At 49.4% G+C, this 25,706-nt stretch overlaps 11 protein-coding genes across 11 annotated transcripts; 5 read left to right on the top strand and 6 right to left on the bottom strand.

Moving 5' to 3' along the window:
* Positions 1-2,079: 2,079 nt before the first annotated feature.
* On the top strand, positions 2,080-3,788 carry N7484_005011 (uncharacterized protein; the record flags this gene model as incomplete). Its single annotated transcript, XM_057115431.1, has 6 exons — positions 2,080-2,403; positions 2,456-2,527; positions 2,583-2,864; positions 2,920-3,147; positions 3,197-3,454; positions 3,504-3,788. 6 exons carry the CDS (start codon positions 2,080-2,082, stop codon positions 3,786-3,788), a joined length of 1,449 nt encoding a protein of 482 aa, XP_056975571.1.
* A 1,485-nt stretch (positions 3,789-5,273) lies between these two features.
* On the bottom strand, positions 5,274-6,323 carry N7484_005012 (uncharacterized protein; the record flags this gene model as incomplete). The annotated part of the gene is made up of 1 exon (XM_057115432.1): positions 5,274-6,323. The coding sequence occupies one exon, from the start codon at positions 6,321-6,323 to the stop codon at positions 5,274-5,276; it is 1,050 nt and encodes a 349-aa protein (XP_056975572.1).
* A 243-nt stretch (positions 6,324-6,566) lies between these two features.
* On the bottom strand, positions 6,567-7,081 carry N7484_005013 (CoA-binding protein; the record flags this gene model as incomplete). The annotated part of the gene is made up of 2 exons (XM_057115433.1): positions 6,567-6,946; positions 6,997-7,081. The coding sequence occupies 2 exons, from the start codon at positions 7,079-7,081 to the stop codon at positions 6,567-6,569; spliced, it is 465 nt and encodes a 154-aa protein (XP_056975573.1).
* A 270-nt stretch (positions 7,082-7,351) lies between these two features.
* Positions 7,352-10,072, top strand: N7484_005014 (Rad4 family protein; the record flags this gene model as incomplete). The annotated part of the gene is made up of 1 exon (XM_057115434.1): positions 7,352-10,072. The coding sequence occupies one exon, from the start codon at positions 7,352-7,354 to the stop codon at positions 10,070-10,072; it is 2,721 nt and encodes a 906-aa protein (XP_056975574.1).
* A 964-nt stretch (positions 10,073-11,036) lies between these two features.
* N7484_005015 (uncharacterized protein) lies at positions 11,037-13,715 on the top strand (the record flags this gene model as incomplete). Its single annotated transcript, XM_057115435.1, has 5 exons — positions 11,037-11,384; positions 11,443-11,742; positions 11,789-12,053; positions 12,117-12,216; positions 12,284-13,715. The coding sequence occupies 5 exons, from the start codon at positions 11,037-11,039 to the stop codon at positions 13,713-13,715; spliced, it is 2,445 nt and encodes an 814-aa protein (XP_056975575.1).
* Positions 13,716-13,991: 276 nt separating this feature from the next.
* Positions 13,992-15,590, bottom strand: N7484_005016 (cytochrome P450; the record flags this gene model as incomplete). The annotated part of the gene is made up of 4 exons (XM_057115436.1): positions 13,992-14,167; positions 14,224-15,300; positions 15,355-15,496; positions 15,546-15,590. The coding sequence occupies 4 exons, from the start codon at positions 15,588-15,590 to the stop codon at positions 13,992-13,994; spliced, it is 1,440 nt and encodes a 479-aa protein (XP_056975576.1).
* A 1,567-nt stretch (positions 15,591-17,157) lies between these two features.
* Positions 17,158-19,033, bottom strand: N7484_005017 (uncharacterized protein; the record flags this gene model as incomplete). The annotated part of the gene is made up of 2 exons (XM_057115437.1): positions 17,158-18,741; positions 18,800-19,033. The coding sequence occupies 2 exons, from the start codon at positions 19,031-19,033 to the stop codon at positions 17,158-17,160; spliced, it is 1,818 nt and encodes a 605-aa protein (XP_056975577.1).
* A 207-nt stretch (positions 19,034-19,240) lies between these two features.
* Positions 19,241-19,945, top strand: N7484_005018 (HD domain-containing protein; the record flags this gene model as incomplete). Its single annotated transcript, XM_057115438.1, has 2 exons — positions 19,241-19,277; positions 19,332-19,945. 2 exons carry the CDS (start codon positions 19,241-19,243, stop codon positions 19,943-19,945), a joined length of 651 nt encoding a protein of 216 aa, XP_056975578.1.
* A 248-nt stretch (positions 19,946-20,193) lies between these two features.
* N7484_005019 (HIT family protein) lies at positions 20,194-20,858 on the bottom strand (the record flags this gene model as incomplete). The annotated part of the gene is made up of 2 exons (XM_057115439.1): positions 20,194-20,703; positions 20,781-20,858. 2 exons carry the CDS (start codon positions 20,856-20,858, stop codon positions 20,194-20,196), a joined length of 588 nt encoding a protein of 195 aa, XP_056975579.1.
* Positions 20,859-21,903: 1,045 nt separating this feature from the next.
* Positions 21,904-23,447, bottom strand: N7484_005020 (Mob1 family protein; the record flags this gene model as incomplete). Its single annotated transcript, XM_057115440.1, has 2 exons — positions 21,904-23,166; positions 23,217-23,447. 2 exons carry the CDS (start codon positions 23,445-23,447, stop codon positions 21,904-21,906), a joined length of 1,494 nt encoding a protein of 497 aa, XP_056975580.1.
* Positions 23,448-23,808: 361 nt separating this feature from the next.
* N7484_005021 (CobW family GTP-binding protein) lies at positions 23,809-25,236 on the top strand (the record flags this gene model as incomplete). The annotated part of the gene is made up of 5 exons (XM_057115441.1): positions 23,809-23,935; positions 23,990-24,073; positions 24,124-24,135; positions 24,186-24,282; positions 24,342-25,236. 5 exons carry the CDS (start codon positions 23,809-23,811, stop codon positions 25,234-25,236), a joined length of 1,215 nt encoding a protein of 404 aa, XP_056975581.1.
* Between the last annotated feature and the right edge of the window lie 470 nt (positions 25,237-25,706).

Raw genomic sequence — 25,706 nt, forward strand, 5'->3', positions numbered from 1 at the left:
CAGCGGCCGTCAGTCAATCAGAACTTGGTACTGAGGGGTATCACGAAACTTACCGGGGGGCAGATGCTGAGTGATCGTTCCATTGTTGGTTACCACCTGTATGCCACGATTCCTTCACCAAAAGATACGGTTGCAACATCCATAGCTAAAGTTCCATGTAGACTCTGCTTTGCGTTCAAGAGTGGAGGGAAGGCCCATATATTTCATTCTTCGTCTCACTATCAGGGGGCCTGCAGTATATCAAGTGTTTGATTCTGAATTTAGTACTCCATTGATGGCGCTTTTCTACTTTTTATACGAGGAGAACTCGTATTAGCCCTTGGCCCTCATCTTTGTCTTATTCCTGTTTGAAAGGCGAGAATCGACGGTCAATTCCTTACCGGAAGAGAAAGGGGACTAATAAGACAGTGTCATTTTCAGTCAATATATACAGATTGATAATATCATGAAGTATATATATGATTTAGACTAGAAATTTTGACCAGTTACTTTGGGACTCAGCCGTTTTCCCAAGATAATTCCCCCGCAGTAGGGTCGTTACCAAAGTGAGAGCGCTTACTGGGTATCGATTGGAGAGAATGGTCCAAAGTAAAATAGGTATTTCTTTCGGTTTGCTTCTCCCGAGGTCTCTTCAGATTAGTGAGTGCCTCGGGTGTTATTCTATACTTATTGTTCCTGGGGTTTATTTTATGGTGGGTCTCAGCTTGCCCGTCACCGCCTCCACATCAATCCCTGGTTTTCACCAGTAAAAAAACTCGGGGAACAAAAAGAAACGAAGCGACCGACGCAGGATTCGAACCTGCAATCCCCTGTACCGGAAACAGATGCCTTACCATTAGGCCAGCCGGCCTTCGATGGGTGTAAGTCGTTTTAAAGAGCTCTGTAACCTAAAGACATTCTATATTCCAAGGATTTGGTAACGGGAGTATTTGATCAAATGCAAGGTTGGGATGAAAATAACTTAACGTTTTCCAGTGGCTATTATACCTCAAAAGAAAGCTTAGGGTCGCTAAGGCCGTCTAGAGTAACTGCCCACTCATATATCAAGGGTTTTTCTTCATGGCATCCATGGATGTTTTACAGAAGGGGATCTTGTCGGGAATGATTGAAGCGCGGTAGGTATCCGCAGATATATATTCAACATACCACAGTGATAAATCCGCACTCCAGCTGACGCTGGGGGACCTGGGTAGGTAAGAGCACATATGCAAATTAAATGAGTGGACCCACGTCTTTCTTGGAAAGAATATTACCACGTACAGGAACATCGAATCCTGACAAGTGGACAGAAAATACCAAGATTGGGAGGTATGATTGGATGCGCGTTAAGGTGAGTAATTACAGGCTATAGGAGCAACGTTAGATGCCATCTGAATTAATTGAGGAAAACAAGGGCTGTATATATAAGGGAGTGAAAATAGTTTTGGATCCCTTGCTATTGATCAACAAGACTTTTCAGAACAGGGCCAGCTTATCCTAGGTGGATGGAAACAACAGAAACCATTATAATCCACCACTGGTCAGAAGCAACATGAAACATCATTCATGTTCCTAGTATCAGCCATGTATCTCATTCGCATTATGCATAAACAGCGAACGTGGATGCACTACCGAACAAAGGCTGTTTGTAAATCGTCTCGTTGCCACGATCTTCGAATCAACCCCTTGCATTCCCAACCTGGAAGCATGATCAGCGCCTATGCTCTCCAAACAAGCATCGGGGCATTCCTACCGGAACTTCGAGCCTGAAACCACCCCTAAGGAAATATCAGGGAATGACATTCCCAAGAAGAGGGGGTGTTGACATGCGTTGCAGGCGAACACGCGGCTAGGTACTATGGATGTTGTATGAGGGACAAGGGAGTCATCCGATGATCCATGACCCCTTCATCCCAGTAATCTTAGAATGTAACCAAAGGGATCAGCGGTATAAAGTCCACCAACCTCCCTCATCCCTCGTTACCTCGCATTCCGGCCACATTCGTTTACTCTTCTTTTCCTGCTGGATAATCCTCAAACTCGTCGCTCGCGACGTACACTTTCATTAAAAGAACGGAAATTTTGGGAAGCACTGACAAGATGGTCAAGACTACCTATGCTCTCACGCTGTTTACAGCCATGAGCCTGGCTGCGCCCCTGAAGCAGTCCGGTGGCAGCAGCGGCAATGAAAATTTGATCGGTGCTGGTACGGCGGGAGGAAAGGTCAACGACATTGTGTCGGGTCTTTTCAGGGAATTGGCTCCTCGTGACACTAGTGAATCTGGCGATAAGGTTACCAAGCACGGTAGCCTTTTTGAAGAATTGCCTATTATTGGCTCGCTTTTCGGCAATAGCAAGAAGCAGACGCGGTCCTTCACCGGCGATCTTGCGAAACTACCATTGCTGGGTGACCTATTTGGTGGAGTATGTATGCACTGACTCAATTCCGCGGAATGGAGTGCTGACCATCATTAAGGACCAAGCTCATCCTGCAAACACCCCGAGTAATGGAAAGGAGGCTCGTTCTCACATGCCCTTCTTTGGCGAGGTAAGTTTACATACCAGACAGCGCGTGTAATTAAATCTAACATCATAAAATCTAGGGTCAGAACTACGGTCAAAATCATGGTCAGAACTACGGCCAAAATGCTGGACAGAACGCGCACCAGAACGAGGGCCAGAACCATGGTCAAAACTACGGACAGAACTATGGACAAAATGCCGGACAGAACGCTGGGCAAAACGCTGGTCAGAATGAGGGTCAAAACGAGGGCCAGAACTACCTGCAGAACTACGGCCAGAATGATGGCCAGAACTATGCCCAGAACCACAAGCGAGACCTCGATCTGGCCAGCTTGCCATTAGTCGGCAAATACCTCGGTGGCGTATGTATACTCTATACTTGAACCTCCTTAGGGAGTATTCGCTAACGATATTAAGGATGGGCAGCAACATGGCCCCCCTAACAGCCACACATACACCCAAACGAAGGACCACCATGAAAACCACATCAAGACCCGCATGGAGGGATCTCATGGAATTGAAGGCTTTGCCAACCCCTACAGCGAAGCCAGCCTGGCTGAAACGATCCCAGAGGGAGTCAATGACGCCTCCGCCGATACCTTCCAAGTCGGCCTGGAAACCGCCGAGGGTGCCATTCCACTTCCCGTAAGCAGGACGACCGATGTAAACGGCTAAGCCACTAACAATGCTGTAGGTCGATCGCCGTGATCTGATGCAAGAACTGACTGCGCCGCTCGGTGGCCAACGCGCCGAGAAGTCTGACGACGACAAAACCGCCAAGGAGAAACTTGCCGAGAAGGCTGGGAGCTCCACCGACGAGACTAAGCCTTCCGAGAAGGACGACAAGTCCAAGAAACCTGCCAAAGCCGACCCCCTCAAGGACCTAGCCAAGGAAGCCGGTCTCGATCAGCTCTTCAGTAAAAACACCCAGCACGGTGTTGGTCTGTTCCCAGTATGTACTTCTCAACCCAACCCTGAATATACAACATCTAACAAATCAGATGAGTGGACGTCGTGACATTACCATTGAGACTCGTGGTGCCCCTCCTCTTCAGGGCTCCACCCTCACCGATGTCCTGCTGCAAAATGGTGCCCTAGGCAAGATTACCCACGCGCTTAACCCTTATGCACCTGTCAAGAAGCCTGGCGAGAGTGATTCCAAGCAGATGGGTGATGGTAGCTCCATGGCTCCTCCCGGTCAACCGGGCTCTCCTGCTGGATCTGGTTCCGCCGGGCCTCATGATGGGCCTGGCTATGCCGCTGAGCACGGCAAGCTGCAGCACTAGTTGTTGGCGGAAGATTCGAATTTGGAACAATTTACTTTCTTGAAGACTTGATTTTTGATATCGTTGTGTTTAGTGAGGTAGTGTGACAAATTTGATGCGAATTGGGTTTATGTGATACGTTTGTGGTTTCCCCTTGGGCTTGATATTCTTGCACTGGAACTGTCCAACTTTGACTTATTTTTCACTTCCACATTGCTAGTAACGCTGATACTGATCTCTCTTATCATTAATCAACATCTATTCAGTCACTCTCGAGGACCTTGATGTGAAGCAACAAATTTCTCTGGACGAAGAACGTCGGCGTTTTCATGAGTAGTCAAGCGTCTTAGAAAATACTGTCAAAGCAAGGCACGAGCCACTTTCTCGTGAATCTGAAGGAAAAATGTACCGAGCTCAAGACAGCCCACGTGAATCTGACCTAGGAATGCACGGAATACGAGGCAATTGAGGTCACCCATAATGTCCGGAAGCTCGCCGGTTTGACCGGGGACACAGAAGTATATTGAGGAGGCGCAGAAGCATCTCCAGTAGAGACAAGAGCGCATCTCTTGATAAGGCCCAGTATCCATCTTATGAGCAGCTCTAACTATGATGGTTCCAATTATACTTGTTCTAAGGGACCGTGTGCAGTCACTTGTCGCGACATTCGAGTTTCTGGGCTGCAATGTTCTAATTTTTGAATACCTCTGCTCTTCTCAAGCTGAACCCTGAGTAAATTGTTTCATCTCTCAAGGTGGGGCCCCATGCACCAGCCGAATAAGGCGGTATAAAACTGGAGCAGTCTCTTCTTGCGGAGAGGCCAACCAAATGGGGGCTTGGGATCCCACAAGAAGGAGAGGAGATCACAACCTGGGAACCTGAAGCAGCTTCCGGGTTTCTTCCACCACAGTGGACAACATGGGGTTCGGATGATACTGCAGGCCATGTTGAGGGAGTCAGGTTTCTTTGCTGACAGGATGACGAATAACTTGGAGATTTAGATTGTGTATATAAGCTGATCTAATGAAGATATGTGGAATTTGGCACCCTTTTGCACTCGAAACCATTCAACTTGATCATCCCTTCGGCCGTAACATGTCCTGAGGTGAGGCACCCAAGGAACATGTTATACGACTAAGGCAACCTCTTCTCACGTAATAGCGCGTAAATCAACTAGGATACGAGGACTAAGCTCATCTCATTTGGAAAGCTTGTTCTGTATTCAACTTAGTGGCAACTGCCAAAGTCCAGCTAAACAGAGGTCAAAAGAAAAAAAAAGCGAAAGAGAAGGAGAACTTGGTTAAAGAAAGACAAGAAAGAAAAACACCGAGATCATAATTCGTTCAGCGCGAAGGCTGATTGTTTCTGGTTTAGAGCACTCGATAGTTGAGTGGTCTAGGGGGTATCAGAATCATTAAACGTGAAAGCTCAAGTCAAAAGTTAAACGCAAAAGAAAGTAAAGAGAGAGAAGCCAGTAAAGACCCGAGTGAGCAAGATCACACCTGCTCATGACGAGTCAAAGTCCATATCTATATCATCCACCTCCACCGTCGTCCCCAGCGCCTCTTTTCCTTCCCGAATCATTGCTTGAAGTTGTTTATTCAAGCGCTGTATACTTGCATTTTCTTCCCGCTCCTTACGCCGCACCCGTGCTGCGTATCGTTGCATCTCAGCAGAACCCGGTCCCTCTTTTGCCCGTGGCGACGCAGCTGATTTTCGCGATGGAGTAGACGGCCGCATAGACGACAGATTAGAGCTCTTGCTCAGTTTGGGCATTATGGCTTGTCGTCGGCGCGGGCTCGAGACCTGATGAATTCGACGGGCTTTCACGCATGGACTAGCGGTGTCGTCCATGAAGGGATCAGTCGAATCGGTAGGGACCACCACCCAGCTGCGATCCATATCGTCCTCGGGATACTGGCCAGGAACTGGTGTTCTGAAAATCTGGCTCTCCTTCTCCCTTTCCGGGGATCGTTGCCAGTTGGGACTGAAGGTTGCTGTCGCTGTCGCTGTCGCTGGGGAGCCTGCATCCATGTCATAGCCTTGTCCACCGCCAGCGTAGAAGCCTCTGAATGCACCCGACCAACAGAGATCAAGAACCTTGCCGACAACGTTGATCACGGTACGCCCCCAGCCGGGACGTGCTGCGACTGGAAGATCTGTTGGATCATCGTCGGCGGTTGGTGAAGCGATGCACGAATCGCGTCTGCTGCGCTTGCGGCTCGTACCAGAGGATTCTGGAGCTCCTGCATCGAAGCTTGCATTTAGAGATGGCGGGAGGAAGGACTCGCGGTATCTGTTTGGCCGGTAGTCGAGCTCTGCGCTGAAATCATCGACTCCGTACTGGTGGTCGGCGTGGAAGAGCGGCGAAGCGTTGATGGAGGCATCAAACTCGAATTTGGAGGAAAGTTTCTCTGTCTCACGGCGTGCTCGCTTGCGACTAATGGACAACGAGTACAGGGAAGATGTAGAGGAAGAGGCGGGGACTTGGAACAGTTGGGAGTGAGCACTGGCGAGGTCGAGTTTTGGCGGCGAGGCCTGAAAAAGGGCAGACATATCGGCATTAGGCGTATAACATGAGACGGAAGAGTAAGGAAAGAAAGAAAAAACCGAAAAGCAAAAAGTGGAAAGAAACCGGAGAAAAAAAGGATAAAAGATGTGGCTGGTTACAAGGGAAAAAAGTAAACTAATACAATTGATTAGTCGGGCGCCTCAACAAAACAAACATCGAATTAGAACTTGAGACATTTTGACTCCTTTCTTCACCTCCTCACTTCTACTTCTGATTTGTGATATCATTTACAATCGTTGACTTGTCCACTGGACTCCAGCAGCTTCGAGTCCATCGTCGCCATCCACAAGCACACACCAGCCTTCTCCACCTGCTCCCCCATCACCCGCAATCACCGCCTCAAAATGTCCCCGCGCAAACTCCAGCACGCTGTTATCGAAGGTGCCAGGCTGCAGCCATACGGCAGGGATACCCACGGAATGCGCTTCCTGTAGCAGCTTCAGAGTCACTGGTGGGGGAGTCACCACCGACAATGAGGTCTGCGTGGGCGAGGGTAGCCCAGCCGGTGAGGGGACCGTATCGTAAGCACGCGAGGGAAGTGAGATTTGTGCTGCTCGTGGGTTGAGCGGTGTTACCGGAAGCGAATGCTGGTGATACCATGCGAGGACTGCAGCAATGTTAGTCGAGGTAAGCAGAGATGCCTTTTCTGTTCGTTACTCTTGTAACCAAACTTGTTGGTGTCATTGCTTGCGCCCGCCACGGCAAAGCGCGGGGAAGAGAAGAATCGCTTGACAGCATCCATGACGGGAGGTTTGCTGAGTAGATAGATACGTAAAGAGTAGTACAGAAGGAAAAAGGACAATAAGTCTGGAAGAACAAGTATTGTAAGAAGATCTAATGAAGTGGAAGTGTAAAGTAGATTTGGAGAAGAGGCAAACCGCCTCGGCATCTGCCGACAATTGATCCCCTCACATTCTTTCCCTTCGCCCTTCTCCGATCAGCGGCGCCTTTTTAGCTTTGTTACACTTCCACCTCAAGCTCCACTATATTCCATTGCTATCTGCTTCTGCGTATGCCGCCATTCCCCCCCCGCAAGCGCATCTCCTCCGAGGACCCGCCCCCGGCCAAACGCCAGGCCCAGGCCCATAATGATATCCCTGCCAAGCCCGTCCCCGACCCCGACTCGAGCTCTGATTCCGACTCTGAGCTCAGCGATGTTCCCGAGGAGCTCGAAGAGTCGATTAATACACCGGGCGCAGGGCCAGCGGAGGCGTCCGATGACGAGGACTCCGATGACGAAATAGACTGGGAAGATGCCATCGATACCAAAACCACGAACACGACCCCAACGCTAGCCGTTCCGGAGTTACAAGACCTAGAATTGACCCTAGACAAGAATGAGAATGAGATCGTGGATTTAGTAGATCCTAAGAAGGGGCCGACAAAGATCGAGCGCCAGATTCGCATCCAGTCGCACTGCATGCATGTCCAGTGCCTACTCTTCCATAATGCCATTCGCAACGCGTGGATCAATGATGCCAAAGTACATGAAATATTACGGAAAAAGCTACCCGAGGGAATACACAAAGAAGTGAAGAAATGGCGAATCGCGTCTGGGTTGGAGCTGCCGGAGAAGAAGCCGGAGCCGCCCAAGAGCAAAAAGAAAGGCAAGAAAGCTCGGAAGAGCCAGGACTGGGGTGAAGACTCGGAGCGATTGGAGCCCGGACAGCCTGATATGAGTCGCGGGGATCCGGTTATCATCCTTCTAAAGGTCCTGGTGGCATATTGGCGGAAGCAGTTTCGCATCACGGCTCCCGGGCTAAGAAAGCATGGTTACCGCCCAGTCGCTGCACTTGATGTGATACTGAAAGACTTCCACAAAGAGGATCATGATCCCGAGCGTCATGGGGAGCGGATTGCTAATCTTGAAGAATTCCGAGCAACGGCGGAAAGCATGCAGGGCTCTCGAGATGTTGGAGCTCAGCTGTTCACAGCTCTGATACGAGCATTGGGCATCGAAGCAAGACTAGTAGGGAGTTTACAGCCTTTAGGATTTGGTTGGACTAAAGCAGAAATCTATACGCCACCAAAGTCCAAGACAGAACAAGAACAAGAAAACGCAAAAGGAAAAGAAAAAGAACCTGCAGAAGCAGCCAAACATAAGTCAGAGTCCGATGCCGATTCAGAACCAAAAAAACCCAAGCAAAAGAAGGGAGGCAGCGCATACGATAACGACCTGCTGTTTCCAATATACTGGACGGAGGTTGCTTCCCCCGTTACCCACGAGATTACTTCTGTGGATCCAATTGTGCTATCGAACCCCATAGCCCCCACCGCCGATCTGCAAGCCGCATTCGAGCCTCGTGGTACCAAAGCTGAGAAGGCCAAGCAGGTAATATGCTACGTTGTTGCACATTCTGCCGACGGAACAGCCAAAGACGTCACAACACGATACCTCAAGAGGCGGACATGGCCGGGGAAAACCAAAGGCTTCAGAATGCCCGTGGACAAGATTCCGATACCAGGCCGCCGTGGCGAATACCTTGAATTTGACTGGTTTCGAGTAGTGATGCGTGGGTATGAAAGGCCTCCCCAGAACCGAACAGAAGTCGACAGGCTAGAAGACGAAAAGGATCTTCAACGAAAACAACCAGAGAAAAAGAAACTGGTTCAGACAGGAGATACACTACAAAGCCTCCGCACCTCCGCCGAGTTCGTATTAGAACGCTTCCTCCGTCGCGAGGAAGCACTAAAACCAGGTGCAGAGTCTGTTCGCACCTTCACATCCGGCAAAGGTGCCCGCACAAAAGAGGAACCCGTATTCCTCCGAGCAGACGTCGTCAAATGCATGTCAGCAGAGAGCTGGCACAAAGAAGGCCGCCAGGTCCAACCCGGCGCAGTGCCCTTAAAACGCGTCCCCATCCGCGCCGTAACCCTTATGCGCAAGCGCGAGGTAGAAGAGCTCCAGCGGGAAACCGGTGAGAAACCCATGCAGGGACTATACGCGCGAGACCAGACAGAGTACATCATCCCACCGCCCATAGTCGATGGGATCATCCCGAAGAACGACTACGGGAATATCGACTGCTTCGTTCCGACCATGGTGCCTCGCGGCGCCACACATGTTCCACTTCCAGCCACTGTGCGACTCTGCAAGAAGCTTGGAATCGATTACGCGGAAGCGGTGACTGGGTTCGAGTTCGGATCAAAGATGGCGGTCCCCGTTATCCAGGGCGTGGTTGTTGCGTCCGAAAATGCAGATCTGCTTCGGGATGCCTGGCGTATTGACGCGGCTGAAAAGCGGAAACGCGAGGAGCTCAAAGCTGAAAAGCGGATTTTGCAGACGTGGCGCAAGTTCTTGTTTGGGCTGCGGATTGCTGAGCGGGTACGTGAGGAATATGGCGGTGGCGATCCTGATGATGACCGCGAGCGGGAGACTCATAATCCGTTTGTGGCGCGTAAGAAGAATACCGTGGATGATGTCGATGAACGGCATTTCCATGATGAGTCTATTCAGGACCGTGCTGAGGGTTATGATCCTGTCGAGCATGGTGGAGGCTTTCTGTTACCCGGTGAAGGCGACGATGGAGATGATGGCTTGATTGTGGAGCATCATAAGGAGGAGCAAAATCAGCTCGCCGATAAGTCCAGTCACCCTGTTAGCGAAGACGGTTCATCTGAAGGCTTGTCGCCTCCCATTTCGATACCATCTTCGTCTGACGAGGAAGGGGGTGATTCAGAGCCTGAATATGCACCATCGAGGAATACTAGACGTCGTCGTCGGGGTGGTTAAGGATGAAAATAATGTATTATTAAATTGTAATAGGAATTATGGAATAACCTGTATTCATAGGGGCCAGCTAATCGACAAAGGTTTCCAGGCTTGCCTCTGTCTCGAGAGAGTATAAGGGAAGCGATAGACCAGAGGTAAGCTCCATCCAGTATCATACATCAAGTATCAGCCGGAGAGGTGCATCCTTTCATCTGCGGCACGAGGACGGGCCGCCCGAGCAAGATCGGTTGGCGATCTCAATGGCACCTCTACCTAGCTGACTTGGAATTACAGATGCTGGGGCTGAGGACCGCCTAGCAATTGTTGGCGGCGCGAGGAATATGTTGGCCTTTAAAGGCTTGTCGTTTCAATCATTTCTACACATGGATATAGTTGCACGAAATAGAGAAGTTCGCACTCTCGAGGTGTAGCAAGAAGTGGACCAGAGATCGGCCTTTCGGGGCTGTGCCAGGTCACACTAGATCGCCATTGCTCATTTACAGTAGTAGACTAGGGTGGTTCCACGAAGATCCGACTTGTCCATCCCTTCATTGTGCATCTCGGACATGAAACATGACAGGGAATAAGAGATATAGAGGCCCTTACATGCTAGTTCCCAAGGTTCCAAGTTATGTGCGGAGAAAATACCATCTGGGCACTTGCCTGCATACACAGATCCTGTGATGTCTTCACGTCTTGATGGAAAGCTAAACTCGAGTCTCTGTTACACTGCGTTGCTTTGTCTCAGCCAACCTCAATTACCCCGGGCCCAAGAGCTGTAGGCCACCCGAGAATGAACAAACAAGACCGTGATATGTACTTGGGATTTGCACTTTTGGAGACTCCTGTTAGTATAAATACACACCTCGCTCATGCCAAACAATAATTCCTCATGTTCTTTCTCAAGCAGCTCATTCCTCCTAAACATTCGAGAACATCCCGAAGAGCTTTACCTGAATCACGATTGCCAAGAGGATCTGCAGCAATGGCCACGACGGATTGGAAGTACTTTCCCATCTCTGGCGTTATCCCAAAAGATGGGTCCGTCGGTAGTCCTACCGTCGAGGTGCCTATCAGGCAGAATATCGACTCGTGGAGCAGTGAACCAGCCAACGAAAAGCAAGTCAAACTCTTCGTCAAGGCGTTATATCATTTTCAGCACATGGACCCCACAGACCGAGACTCATACTTTCAGATTGCCGGCATCCACGGACAGCCCAATGTGCCGTGGGATGAGCCTATTGAAAAGTCAGAGGCCGAGGGCAAGGGATATTGCACGCACAATAACATCTTGTTCCCAGTCTGGCATCGTGCGTACCTTGCGCTCTACGAGGTACTTACACTCAACTTCAAACCTCATGAGACGATGTTCGGAGCTAATGGCAACTTAGCAACGACTGTGGGAGATCATGAACCACGACATAGTTCCCAATTTCCCCGAGGAGGGACGATCAGAGTGGCAGCAAGCCGCTCAGACCTGGCGTCTTCCTTTCTGGGACTGGGGACTCTCCACATCGGTGCCTGACTTGTGTAAATACCCCACTACGCTCGTGCCAACTGCGGATGGTAAAGGCGAAGAGGTTATCACCAACCCTCTCTTCCAGTTTCGCATGCCAACCAATAAGCCCATGTCGACTGTTGGTATGGAGAACTTCAAGGACCCATGGGTCCCTGATGGAGGAATGATTTTTGTACGTATTCAATACCAACCATATGGAACCCAGCTCATTGAGATAGTACGGTGAATGTATCGGTACCAGCCGTTGGCCCCAAGAGGGTGATAATGTCTCTGGAAACACGGCGTGGAAGCACGGCGTTGTGAACAACTACAAAGTTCAAGATGCGCTTAAGAAACCCTATTGGGTCGCGAATTCACCTTATGGACAACCTGCAGAGATGGTTTACCGTCTGCTCACAATTCCCATGGAGTATTCTACCTTTGCAACCACTGCCCAGCTTTCCGAGGATCAAAGCGTCGCAAATGACGTGAACATTGAATATAGTGGGTTGTCTTGAAGCTCTGGGATACCTCACCATTATATTCTAATTCTAATCAATTCACTAGTTCACAACAACCTTCACGGTTGGGTGGGAGGTGATCTTAACGGACACATGTCGCAAATACCAGTGGCATCGTTCGATCCCATGTTTTGGCTCCATCATTGGTAAATCAACATTTATTTTCCGAAAGGTCATGGAATATACGTGAAACCGGACTAATTTAGCGGACAGTAATATCGATCGCATTTTTGCCTTGTGGCAAGCTCTCAACCCTGACAAATGGATCGAGGAAAGTCAGGTCAATGAGTTCTTTCAGGAGATAATTGGCCTTCCTATTGGTTCCAAAATTACCCCTGAGACCCAGCTACGGCCTTTCCACAAAGACGCCAGTGGGACTGTCATGGTACCTAATGATGTCCGCTACCCTTATATCCTTGGTTATACCTACCCAGAGTTGCAGACCTGGAAATATGATCCTCAGGCCTATACCTCCGAACAATTTGTCAAAGATCTCCACAAAACAATCAATGACCTTTATGGAGTCTCGAGACAACAACTGCTTGACGCTACCAATAATCTCCAGGGAGTCGAATATCTTGAAGACGGAACCAAAAATCTTGATTTTGCGTTTAGCATTCGCTACCGCAAGTATGCGTTTGGTGGTGAACCATTTTGGATTCGCATTTTCCTCTCCCGGGATGGTGTGACGCAGAATGCCGCTACGGACTTGATTACCGAGGTCTACAACTTCAGTCAAAAGCCAGCAGATCCAGCATCGGGCAAGGTTGTCTGTGCGAACTGCAAGGACAATGAAAAGGCGAATCTGAAGTCTACTGCGGCCATATCGATCACGCCAGTGCTAATCAGTATTCTCAAAGCGGGTAAAAAAGAATTGCCCAGTCTTAAGAGAGAAGACGTCCTTGCATTCCTGCAGAAACGAGCTTATTGGAGAGTTTTCAAAAACGGCAAAGAGGTCCCTCGGAACCAGCTTGATCCCCTCGACCTGGAAATTATTGGAAGTACCAATGATGCAACTCAGTTTAAGGACGCGACAAAGGCACCTCTCTTGGAAAACTTCAAAAAGGAACCTTCCATCTCTGGTGGAGCCGACGGTGCGCTGGACCCGAGTCTTAGACAGCCTATGACAGTCCCGCCGCCCGTGAAGCCGGAAATCCCTCAGGCCGATCTGAAGCTCAATTCTTTCCTGCCATTTAAGGAACCCCTGGGGCCTGATGCTGTGGTCATCATCGATTCATCTAGTCTGGATATGACTCCAGCCAAGACTTCCGGTATTGATAATACCCAGGTGGCTTTCTTAGATACCACAGAGAAAGACGGTAACATTTTGTTCCTGCTTTCCTTCCGCAGATCCGAGAATCAAATTGTGCTCAACACTCGTTTAGATAAGGCTTGGGGCAAAGAAGTCCGTATTTCGCTGGAGGACAGGTTCAAGGGGACTACGCCATCTATCCTGATCCACGATCAAGGAGACGGGTATGAGATTTTCATTGATTGGAGACATCTGGCGTGGTTTGAGAAACGTGACAAGGAGAAGGTGGCCAAATCGGTGTCATACACTATAAATGAGGGACAATCATCTATGTTGGCTCCTCAACTGAAGATCAGGGTCTATCCTTCGATGAAAGAAGTGTTCAAGAAGTAGTATGGTTTTAATAAGGGCCCATACTTTATGTCATAACTGATAATTTTGTCAATTCGAGTTTAATGAGAGATAATCGCCCGGGATGTCGGTCATCTGGAAACTGCTTTCATTTTGACTATGCTGGTCGTAGGATCAGTAATATACCTATGAACGTTGATAGAATATTGCCAAAGAAAAAAGACGACGATACAAGATCCCCTACCCGAAGAAGGTAGAAGCATATTCAATTAAGGACAAGCAGCCAGACCCATTTCTCCAATCAAAAAGCATAGAAGTTTAAGTCTCTACCAGGCACCGATGCCCTTGGGGAGCCATTAGGAAGAACGCCTTCATAACCATGTCGTCACTAGACATCCCCTCACTAGAAGATATCTTAGCCTGAGGGAACCGGCGGAAGAACAAGGCAGTCGCTAATCGAAGCTCAATACGAGCTAGATGAATCCCAATACAAACTATAGAAAACGTAAGCGCGATGTCACCTTCATTATTCAAGTGCCAGAGCACTTACTGCGCGATCCACCCCCAAATGGTATCGAAGCATCTTTCATATCCTTGCTGGGATCTTCCCACCGCTCAGGATAAAACCTATCAGGGTCAGCGAAAATCCCCGGATCCCGATGAAGACTGTACGACTGTGTTGAAACTGTCTTTCCACCAGGAATATACATCCTCTTCAGCGTGACGCCTCCCTCAGGTACGACTCGCGGTAATCCAAAAGGAACAGCAGTATGCAAACGAAGCGTCTCGCTAATGACCTGGTTCAAGTAGGGTAAGTTCCGAAGGTCCTTATCGGAAATCGGCTCGGGGAGAGATGCTAGTTCGACGGCCAGTTTTGCTCGTACTCGTGCATCGCTGCAGACAGAGTACACAAGATATGTGAGAGTGACCGCCGTCGTATCACTTCCGGCAATGATGTATCCTTGAGCTTCACACAAGATTTCTCGTAGCGAAAGACCGTTTTTCTCATCGAAGACCTTTGTGAAGAGTGTTTGTTTCGCGGTCTCAGGGTTACTTTCGAGGTGTTTTGTGTAGCGCTGTAGTGATTGGAGTGCGTACTGGACCATTCTATTTGTGGCTGCACCGGCACGGTTGAAAATTGGCAATGGGAGACGTCGGCCAAGGTCTACCATGTTTGGGAACGTGGTTCGGATCGGTTGGAAGCTTGCTAAGCTTTCCAGGTCTTTGGTGTATTGATTTTTCTCTCCCTTTTGGAGCATCTGGAATGACTCTCCAAATGTCAGTTCCCCGATTACATCTGTCGCCATGAAAAGCCACCACTTGAACACATCGGCTACTCCCCGAGTTTCCATTTCTTGAGCTATCTTGTCAATGGCGAGATAGACCAGACTCGAGATTAGAGGCTCGTGTTTGCTGAGCGAGGAGTCAGATATGGGCGTGGCCAAGAGACGTCGTCGATTAGAATGAAACTTCGGGTCCGTTGTGCTAAACATATTTTGGAAGTTCTTGGCTGCCAGGACATTGTAGAACTCGGATTTCAGGTAGCGACTGTTGGTCTTGTGGATCTCTCGTGCTGCTTCGATGTCGCAAATGTCGACTTGGGTCGTACTTGTACGGACAATAGGGCCTTATGAGACGTCAGCACTTTATCCTGTTCCCTCTGTGCAGTAGACGTCATAACCATATTCTTCATGAAGACTGTGGACATAGTAGGGAATTTTTCCGCTGAACCAGTAGTATTTGTACACGAGGTCTGTCCATTTTGAGATCTCAGGACCTGGTATGTGAGTGAGTGGATTGGTGATTCGTTGGTACAAAAATCGCTGGAATGGTCAGTGAAGTAGGTAACAATATGATAAAGGGTGTACTCACTAGGCATAATACCCCAAACGTAAGGCCCAGAAGGGAAGAAAACATCTTTATATATTTCGTGGTTGATTAGGTATTTGAAAGATCTATAGTTGGGTCGTATAGGTTTTATAATGCTCACGGATTTTGGCAAAACACCGGCGATGCCCACAACCACCGAAGCCCCGACTCTTATGTAGATCATTAAGGCGCCAACGGCAGAGGTGTGGAGCATCATAGGGCTATGCGTTATTATGAAATGAATTCCATTGGTGCATTTTCTCTCCACACGACTCGGAGGACGGCGAATGCGGGCAAATCGACATGGATCTATGTCCATAGATTGTTTTAGGTGGCCCCATTGTGCAACCACGGATCATGAGGCCATGAAAATAACAATTTTAAGGTTTGCCAGCCGAGTCCTACCTAAGAATGCGGTGACAATAACTTTTCGTACATTATAGTCGCAGCACTTTAGCCATTCGGTAGTTCGGCTTTAGTGAAACACCGAAGTACATCGGACGTTCGGGGTTTGCGCAAGAACTTGGGAGTAGCATAGGTAGCATGTATGAGTTCTGCCCACTAATGATCAGGTTACAAAAGAGAGTATCGTTGCCCCAGGGCCGGAACCACACTGAGACACATAGACCCAAGACGCTTGGTCAAGTAGCACTGAAGGACAGAGTAGCGGAGCGATGTTCGATACCACGGTCTATCTTGCACTTTTAGACAGTCCTGGCCAATCCTTCTACTTGCCTTTTCTTTTTGAATATAGAGTACATATTCAACATGGAATGCTGCACTTGCATTGTCACTGCATTCGAAACACACTGGCCCATTAGCAAGAGCGAGTTTATCCATCAACATCGACCAGCCTTCTCCCACCTGTCTGCATGTACTTTTCACGAAAAGGATTGACAGAAGTTTAGTATTGTACCCTTTCCTTCTTGGATAAGGTTCCCAGAATGCACGTGAACAACCGGCAATACGGGCTCGGTGTGTAACCTCCGCACTGCCGTTGAAATCTTATCCGAGAAACAACGCTTCAAAATCCAGTGAATACTTTGAGAAAGATTGGTACTGTCGTACGTAGCACACGTCCTTCCTCGCATGCATACTCCCGATTTGCATGGTTTGCAACGGACCCTTGCATTGGACGAGATAGACGATCCTCGTCCTTTCTCCCTTCCTGTATCACCTTACCATTCAAATTCCTCAGAATGTTCTTCTCTCTGCAGATAATATGGTATCCCATTGAGGCCATGCTCAATCTAGTACGGAAGGTCCTGTGGCGTCAAACGCCTAAAAATGATATTGAGATCCTCGAGAGACCATCTACTTTGAGGTCTGAAAGTGTACGTAGAGCCCTAGCTCGGGGCATGCTTGGCTTGTTGCTTACAGATGCAGGTGGACTCAACTGCGACTACAATCAAGCAGGATTCATCGCACGTCAAGATGGTTGAAGGGTCGAAAGATTCCAAATGCGGCCAAGGAGCACGGGAATGTTAACGATTGATGAGGTGTCCAAGGGATGAACACCGGAAATGAACAGAAATGAAATAGTTCTAATTATATTTGATATAAGCTATGTGCGTTTAATCATGTATTCACCAATATCAACCCGCAGTCTTCCCATCTACCTATACTTGGCTGTAGCTAACGGAGAATCGACATCTCCCCACTGTGCCCTGCCATAGTCTAAATCGAACCCATCGTTGTCCAGCTCAGGGCTGATATGCACGGCAGGGGACGAGATAGGACTAAGCGCCACTCGCGGTCGCGACTTAAAGATGCTGGCATATTCGGCATCCTCCTCGAAAAGCTTGTCCTGCGGCGTCGACGCGCCGGATCTCGTGATAGGTTCGGAGGTTTTCCGGGGAGTTTCGAGTTGGTTCACTGGGAGGGAAGTTCGTGGACCACGGCGCTGATGGGGGCGGGGTTCGTGCGATTGGACAGGTGGAACAAGAGACATGGATTTGCGGGTACGTTCAGTGAGCTTGTAATGTGAGGATGAGGCTTTCACGGGCTCGTAGTCAGGTTCATCGGATTTGAGATCCGGATCAGGCGTGAGACGGACGATTGGAGTGGAGGCCGAAGGCCGAAGGGTCTCTGGCTCAGGACTTGGGGTCATGCTACTAGGATATGCTGACCTAGAATCCTTAGACAAAGGAATTTCGGCCTCACTCTCTGATGACGCCGACGTGCTTTGGTAAATGGCACTTGGTGGCCTAACCGGCAAGGATTTGACCGGAATGTTCTCGTCGAGTATATTGCGACGCATCTGATTTCGAGGATTTCCATTTATACGGACAATGGCCTCGTTGACAGTTGACATAAAGGATCGATCTATGTCCTTGAGCACCCTTCCGCGATCTGCGGGCTGTCGTACAGCTTTGGAGATACTGGCCACCGTGAGAGGTTGATGATCACGGAATACCAGTCGAGGCTCCTGGGGCTTTGCACTGGCAGAAGAACCATTTTGATCACGCTTTTTGCGAATGGAGTCATTGAACTCGTGCCACTTGCGTAGTCGACTACGGAGCCGCAAGACCCTTGCCTCGAGGTCAACAACTAGGTCTTGCTTGGCATTGGTACTAAGATCTGCAACCGATGAATCGGTTGCACGAGCCCAGGCCTGTGAGAATGGCAGCTCCAAGAAAGCGTCCGTGCTACACTGTGCACCACCGTCGAGTAACGCGGTAGCCCACTCCTCGCTTCCCAACCAATTGGCCCGAAGCTCACGCGCCAAGATTTCCGGATCGACCTGCACCTGACCCGAATTCTGATCCTCCTTACTGGCACGTTCCGAGAGCTCGACCTTCTTATCATCCAGTAATTGCGAGAACTGTTCATAAATCTCTTGCACCCGTGCACGGTTACCCCCTGCCGTATTGAGGGAAACCTGATGAGCAAGTATGAGCGGCAGAATATTCTGATAATCTACCGGAGAGATCGCATTGGCCATAGAGAGCTTCATGGCAGAGTTCCACGATGTATCCGTCGCGGACATTGCGAGTAGCTTGCGTAGTACCGCTGTTGAGAACACAGCAAGCAATTCATCGAATTTCTCACCCTTGCAATCATCTAGCATTGTTTTGCGCAGAGTTGTCTCCCGCCCCAGATCGCCATTTTTCTTCAGTTCTGTTAGAGCGCGGAAGAGTGCTGCGCGGAGGTTGACGGATTGTAGGGGTTCTAGCGGTGGGAAAAAGGGACGGAGTTTCTATACAACTATTAGTAGTGGACCGCCAATTTACTTTCTGATAGCTGGAGTGTAGTACATTTTGAGTGCCCTCTGGATCCCAAATAGCAAACAGGTGGTAGAGAGCCCACTCGACCAGGCGAATGCGCTGTCGCTGATTCGCGGATGACGACGACAGACCACGGAGGGTGATTTCAGGCCAATCATCGCGCTGGTCCAGTTGTAGTAATTTCAGGTTGCGAACAAAGACTTTCAAATATGACGGACCCGACCAGTCCAGGGGCTTGGGGCGCGCTGGCCTCGAAGCAGCCATCATGAACGAATGGACGGAGATTAGTTTGTAAATGGCGGGCTGATTGTGCTGTCAACAAAGCGATAACGGGGGTTTGCACTGTTTGCGCTGCCTATCAGTTTTGGTCCCGCGGTTCACGGTTTTGTCTTTATCCTTTTTCCCTCTAGATTCCTTCTCCCCTGGACCTGCGCACCTTCTCTCCTTTCACTCTCCCCTCATCTGGCTACCATGGGCTCCGATAACTCCTCTTGGTCCCCCCAGACTGGTATGTGTGAGCTGAGAAAACCCGATCAGGCCTCACTAACAACTTCTTTCGCAGTGCTGTCCACCCTCCCCCACCCACCAGAGGAGAACTCCACATCACCCGTCGCGTTCTTCCACCTCATCGAGCGCCTGAAGACAACTAAGCGCGAAGGATGGCGCCGTTTTGGAATCAACGGCGAGTCCATCTCAGACCACATGTACCGCATGTCGATCATGACGATGCTTGCCCCGCCTGAGCTGGCCTCTAAGATCAACATCCCCCACTGTACCAAGATGGCTCTTGTCCACGACATGGCTGAGTCGCTGGTTGGTGATATCACTCCCGTCGACCTCCACATTACCAAGGCCGAAAAAGCACGCCGCGAAGCGTCTGTCATGGACTACATTGTCGATACTCTGCTTGGAAATGTTCCGGGTGGCGCGCTGTCAGGCCAGCAGATTAAGGACGTGTTCCAAGAGTACGAGGATAATGTGACTTTGGAGGCGAAGTTTGTGCATGATATCGACAAGATGGAGTTGCTGCTCCAGATGGTGGAATACGAGCGCTCAAACAAGGTTGATCTTTCGGAATTTGAGCACGTCGCAAGCAAGGTCCAGCTTCCCGAGATCCAGGCCTGGGCGAAACAGGTTGTTCAGGAGCGTCCTAAGTACGCCAAGACCGATGCATAGACGGGCCATGCCGGGGATTCACAAGCATGTTCTAGCGATTGATTTGATGGGCGTTGGTTTATTTGGATTGGGCTTAGGGGAACCTAGATACCATAGAAGACGAGCTGCAATGTCTTTGATGCGCAATGATGTATGACTGCATGGTTTTTCAGGTTCGGACAATCCTATATATTGTCTATGAGTAATCGTGTCCGTAGAACTCATAATATACAAGCCGAGCTCCAGCGCAGGTATTAGGTACCTTCGCCTTAATCGAGCGGCTCTTTCTCCATCTCCCGCGCCAACATCTCCGCCTCAGCTATCATCTCCTCCATACCCCTCGGCTTCCTCGCCTCATTATCCACAACAGGGAACCTGCTTTTCTTTTGTGGCTTCTCAACTTCCGCCTCATCGCCCCCGGCTTCTTTAAAAGCCTTTCCCACATCGCCCTCCTCCCCATCAAGCATATCGTAAACGGCATCCGTCCCACCCCGATGATCTAGGTCAGCCGCCTTCCGCGGGATAATATGCGCATGCACATGTGGCACGCTCTGTCCTGCATCCACGCCATCCTGCACCGCGATGTTTAAGCTTGAAGCGCCATACACCCGTTCAACCATCCTGCCCACGCGCCGGACTGTTAGGAAGAGGTCGCTTGTTTCAGCGGGGGTCAGATCTGAAACGCGAGGGACGACACGGCGCGGCGATACGAGGACATGGCCTGGAAGTATTGGCTTGAGATTTACCAATGCATAGCTCAGAGATGTTGTGTGGAAGACCTACGAAGGAGGTTGCTTGTTAGTATTCGGTTTGGTATCTGGGAAAGGACAAAGTTCGGGTAGGGAGGAATTATTACTTGTGGTGTTACTAGGAAAGAGCCAAAGTGAATTGGCACTGTAGCGCCCTTCAATGCTGACATGTTTGTGTTGGTCATTGCAGAAGTGTTGAAGAGTTGACTTCGGGGTGGATGTTTGGAGCTAGAGCGATAAGCTTATCAGATCGGATAAGAGATTGGGGAAGTGGTAGTGTACGCTGATCCAAAACACGTTAAGCTTAACTAACTATGAACCCTGAATTATTTCATGAACACATCACAATAACTATTTAATCTAAATTGTCATATATCTCAACTCGAGGATACAAAGGTAGCTACCGCAATGAGCAGTTTGCCGCGTGATATACGGATCCACCTTTCCAACTACTTCACCAACTTAGCTAGCGCTCAGGTCTAGTTATATTTGTGGCTGCTTACGAAGCTTACAGCTATTTTCATATTCGTCCTTCCGGCTTTGATCTTTCCAGTACTGCAATGACAGGTCCCCAAGCCCGTGGATTCACTCCTTTTCAGCCTCTATCTACTCCACATCCCTAGAGGCTACAGATAGATGTCAATGACTTCAACCGCATATACTCCTGCGATCATATATAAAGCTTGATACCTTACCGGAGTCCTCAAATGCAAATGCTTCCGAAGCAGTGAACCAACAGTCTGCAATATCGTGTGCATGCTACTCGAGATCTAGAACCTTGCCTCAAGACCAGGAAATCAATCCACAATCTCAGATACCCGAGCCAACGTCAACTGGACGACAAAGGATTCGCCCGCCGATATCGTTTGAACCGTGTGAATCGGAGTTCTCAGAACAAATGGTATCTAGGTTTGTGTGGAGGTGAAGATGATCAGGTAAGATCCGTGGATGCAAGACAGAAGTGTGTAATGCGGATACGAATTGGTTTATTGTATAGATTGATGAAGGTAGGACCTAGGACTGCGCTTGAATATGAATGTAGATTACAACACGAATGTAAGGCTACAGAAAGTGTACCAAGAAACGGGTATCTGTGACATTGACCATGAAAAAATATCCTGAAGCTATATTACAGTAAGAGAGTAGTATTAAAATCATCATCGCGAAGCAAAGCATTAGGGGATTTCACAATGACATAAGTACAAGGGGTCATTAACTGAGCTGAACATCTCAAGTTTCCTCAGTCTTTGACTCAGATTCGGGCTCGGATGTTGGGATCGAGGGTTCAGGTTGAGACTCAGGTCCAGATTCGGGTTCTTTGGGTTCCTGATCAACGGAAGATGTAGCCACATTCTCAATCTCACCCTCCAGGGGCTTATCGGTAGACGTGGACTCTTCGGGGTTGGCCTCGCCATCCTGTGCCGGTGCTTCTGTTTTCTCTTCAGGCTCCGATGATTCCTCGGGTTCTTCGCCCGGTTCCCCGATCGCTTCCTGAGACTCCTCTTCAGGATCAGAAGTTGACTCAGTCGACTGGGTAGCCTCTTCTGTGGCAGCTTGCTCGGCATTCTCAGCTTCAGGCTGGGGCTTGGGACGATTCTCCACAGCAGACGGAGGGCGTGGCTCAGGCGACCCCTTCATCACTTCGCGTAGCGGAGCTTGTATCTGCGGTACTTCTTCCGGGTCCTCCGCACTCTCTGTGATGGTTGTGACGCGCGACCCAGTAGAGGGGCTATGTTTGTGTCGCCGAGTGGTGGCACCCGTGCTAATCGACGGATCCAGACCTTCCACCTCAGCAGCAAGAGGGGTCTCAATCTCCTTACGAAGGATAGTCAACCGCTTACTATCAGGCTGCTCCTCCAATTTAGGCTGAATCGCATCGAGACCTTCCGCTTCAGGTGGAATGGTATAGTTGTCCTCCGGGATAAGTTGGAAGATGTCGCAGACCGTCCGAAAGAAAATATACAAGCCATCATGGCCCTCAACTTCCCAAAAAACATCCCGGTGCTGGAACCAGGCGTGTGCGAAAATCCGATAAAGCCGGCGGAAAACGTTGGTCAGGTGCCTCATGCTTGCCTGAGGGCCGCCGCCAGCCTCGGAGCCCAGCGTCAGGCGGCTGGGGAAGTACTTCGGTGAGGTAAGGGTATTATTCGCCCAGTCGAGAGTGTGGCAGCAGTAATCGATAGCGCAGCATGATTTAGGAGGATCATGCACGGCGCAGAGGTATTGCCATTCGGATGCGCGCATCTCGGGACAGGTCTGCACAGAGCAGGGTGGGTCCTCGGCGAAGAAAGCGATGATCAGGTTGTTGACTTTCATAGTGAGAAAGCGGCATAACTCGTAAAGCCATAGCGACCGGTCGACGCCCTCCGGGGGATCAGCGAGCTGAATTGCGACCTCGCGGGTAATCGGGACAACGATATCAGATCCTTCGGGTTTGGTGAAATGGTGGTACAAAGCTTTCAGATGTTCCTGGAGCTGGAAAGGTGAATCAAGCTGGTATTGTCAGCGAACGTTCTGAGTTATGTGGAAATGTTGGTACAAACCTGGGACAAAGGAATCAACGGTGGTCCAAAGGCCATGTCAGCGGCTTTGGTCCCCGGGCGGATTCTGCGCGTTGAACCATCGTCTTCTCCAGCAGCAGCTCCAAGAAGCTGCTCCCCATCCTTGCCAAAGTTCTCGCCGATTGAAGGTGACTGAGGACCGATCTGGACTTCTGTGAACGGGGGCGGACTGGGGAGACGTGGGGAGCTAGACGGGGAGACTCCGGTAGTCATGGCGCGTAACGAGAATGGGGGTTGAATGGTTGGAAGAGAGACGCGAAACCAAAGGAGAGTACCCGGATATTATAAAAGAGTGAATGGGAATTCCGCGCCCTCGCCGATACAAAAAAAGTCCGAAAATTTATTGAAACGACTTAAGCATAGACTTGGTCGGAGCTGAAGTAGCAGATAAGCAGTAACAACAAATGACCATCACATGCCCTAAGCCCTACTCTCCGTTCTAGGAAACAACGTCATTTGCCGCATCTACGACTCTTTGTCTAATTAGAGATCTAGAGATCTAGAGATCTAGAGATTCAGAGAGAACGAATTTTGAGTATAGCTCTACCGAATTAGCACTAGACCAGGGCCGAGCATGTCTTCCAATATTGACGATGATGAGGCACCTCCAGACTTGGTCGACGTCATGGCGACGCCAGCAGACGAGCCTGCCTCTATAGAGGAAGAGCCGACTAGTCGAGTTCCTATTACTCTCGTCACAGGTATGACCTGGTTGAAACGAGCATTGAATGAGTCAATGCTGACCTGATCATTAGGATATTTGGGAGCAGGAAAAACCACGCTGCTGAACTACATTCTCACTGAAAAACATGGCAAAAAGATCGCGGTGATCATGAATGGTATGTTATATTTACAATCCGCAAATAAGGTCTGCACTAACAAATGACAGAATTCGGTGACTGTATGCCGGTCTATAACTCCAAAACATGGACGCACGCTAACAAACTATAGCTTCGGACATCGAAAAGCCTTTGACCGTGAACGAGGGCGGCCAAGAAGTCACTGAGTGGATGGAAGTCGGCAACGGTTGCATATGCTGCTCAGTGAAGTACGCTTGATTACTATTTTGAAACATTGTGTTTAATATCATATACTAATACCCAACAGAGACTCCGGCGTCATGGCCCTCGAATCACTCATGGAGCGCCGCGGCACATTTGACTACATTCTCCTGGAGACAACGGGTCTCGCTGATCCAGGCAACATCGCCCCTGTCTTCTGGATGGACGAAGGTCTCGGTAGCTCAATCTATCTCGACGGGATCGTCACGCTCGTCGACGCAAAAAATATCATCCGACTCCTCGACGAGCCAGCCCCGGAAGAGAAAGCCGACTCGCATAAAGAGAGCGCTAATGATCGTGACCAGAAGCACAAGCACGAGCATACAGGACCGGTGCTCTCCATGGCACATATGCAGATCTCGCATGCGGATGTGATCATCCTCAACAAGACAGACCTGGTTACCGGGGACGAGCTTATAGCCGTGAAAGACCGCATTACGGCCATTAACAGCGCTGCCAAAATTCATGTTACGGACCATAGTCGCACTCCGCAAATTGAAGGTGTGGTGCTCGATTTGCATGCGTATGACCATCTGGCAAGCATAGACTTCGGGGAAAAGGGACATAGTCATATAGATCCTGCTATTTCAACCGTTGCGGTTGTCACGCCGCCTATTACAGCCAAAGGTGTGGAGAAGGTTGATGAGTGGCTACGGGAAGTGCTTTGGGAGTCGACATTGCCTGTCTCTGATGGTGTAGACTCTAAGTCGTGGCCGACAGATTTTGAGATTCACCGGTTGAAGGGAATTCTAGTGCTAGAGGACGGACCAAGTAAGATTATTCAGGCTGTAAGGGATGTCTTTGAGATTCGGGATTCAGTACAGAGCCAGGATGGAGATGAGGATAAGAAGGTCCAGTGCAAGATCGTGCTGATTGGAAGAGGGTTGACAGCGAGTGGTGATCCTTGGAAGGAGAGCTTTGAAGCATATGTACGGAGTTAATATCCCGAGGGCTCGGATATCATACTTGACGGGGAATGATTGTTTTGAAATGATGCATGGCAGTAGTCAACAAAAGAGGAAAATAATACAGCCATGGTGGCTAAAAGAGAGGAAGAGAAAGGCTTGATCAAAGTACACTTGAAAGGGCTGTGCGAGAACGCCGGACAATTAAAACCTCCATAAGGGCAAAAAAGAGTGGGAAAGCAGATGAAGGCAAAATAGGAACGAGGCCGCAAAAACGCAATGATGTATAAATCAAACGGAATCCACCACAAGAAAAATGAAAATAAAAGACTTTTTGGACGCCAAAAGTTCGCCGGCATGCGCCATCGGTGCAGATGCCTTGGAGTGCTAGCTTGGAACGCAACAATGACAATGATAGGAGAACTATACAAGCGAGAAATGAAGAGGGTATCGATCGTATAGCCCCACGAATTGGGACTTGAAAATCATCTGGCGTTCATAATCTT

The sequence above is a fragment of the Penicillium longicatenatum genome, assembly GCF_028827895.1.
Source record: "Penicillium longicatenatum strain IBT 33135 chromosome Unknown contig_2_segment0_segment0, whole genome shotgun sequence".
NCBI classification, from domain to species: Eukaryota; Fungi; Ascomycota; class Eurotiomycetes; order Eurotiales; family Aspergillaceae; genus Penicillium; species Penicillium longicatenatum.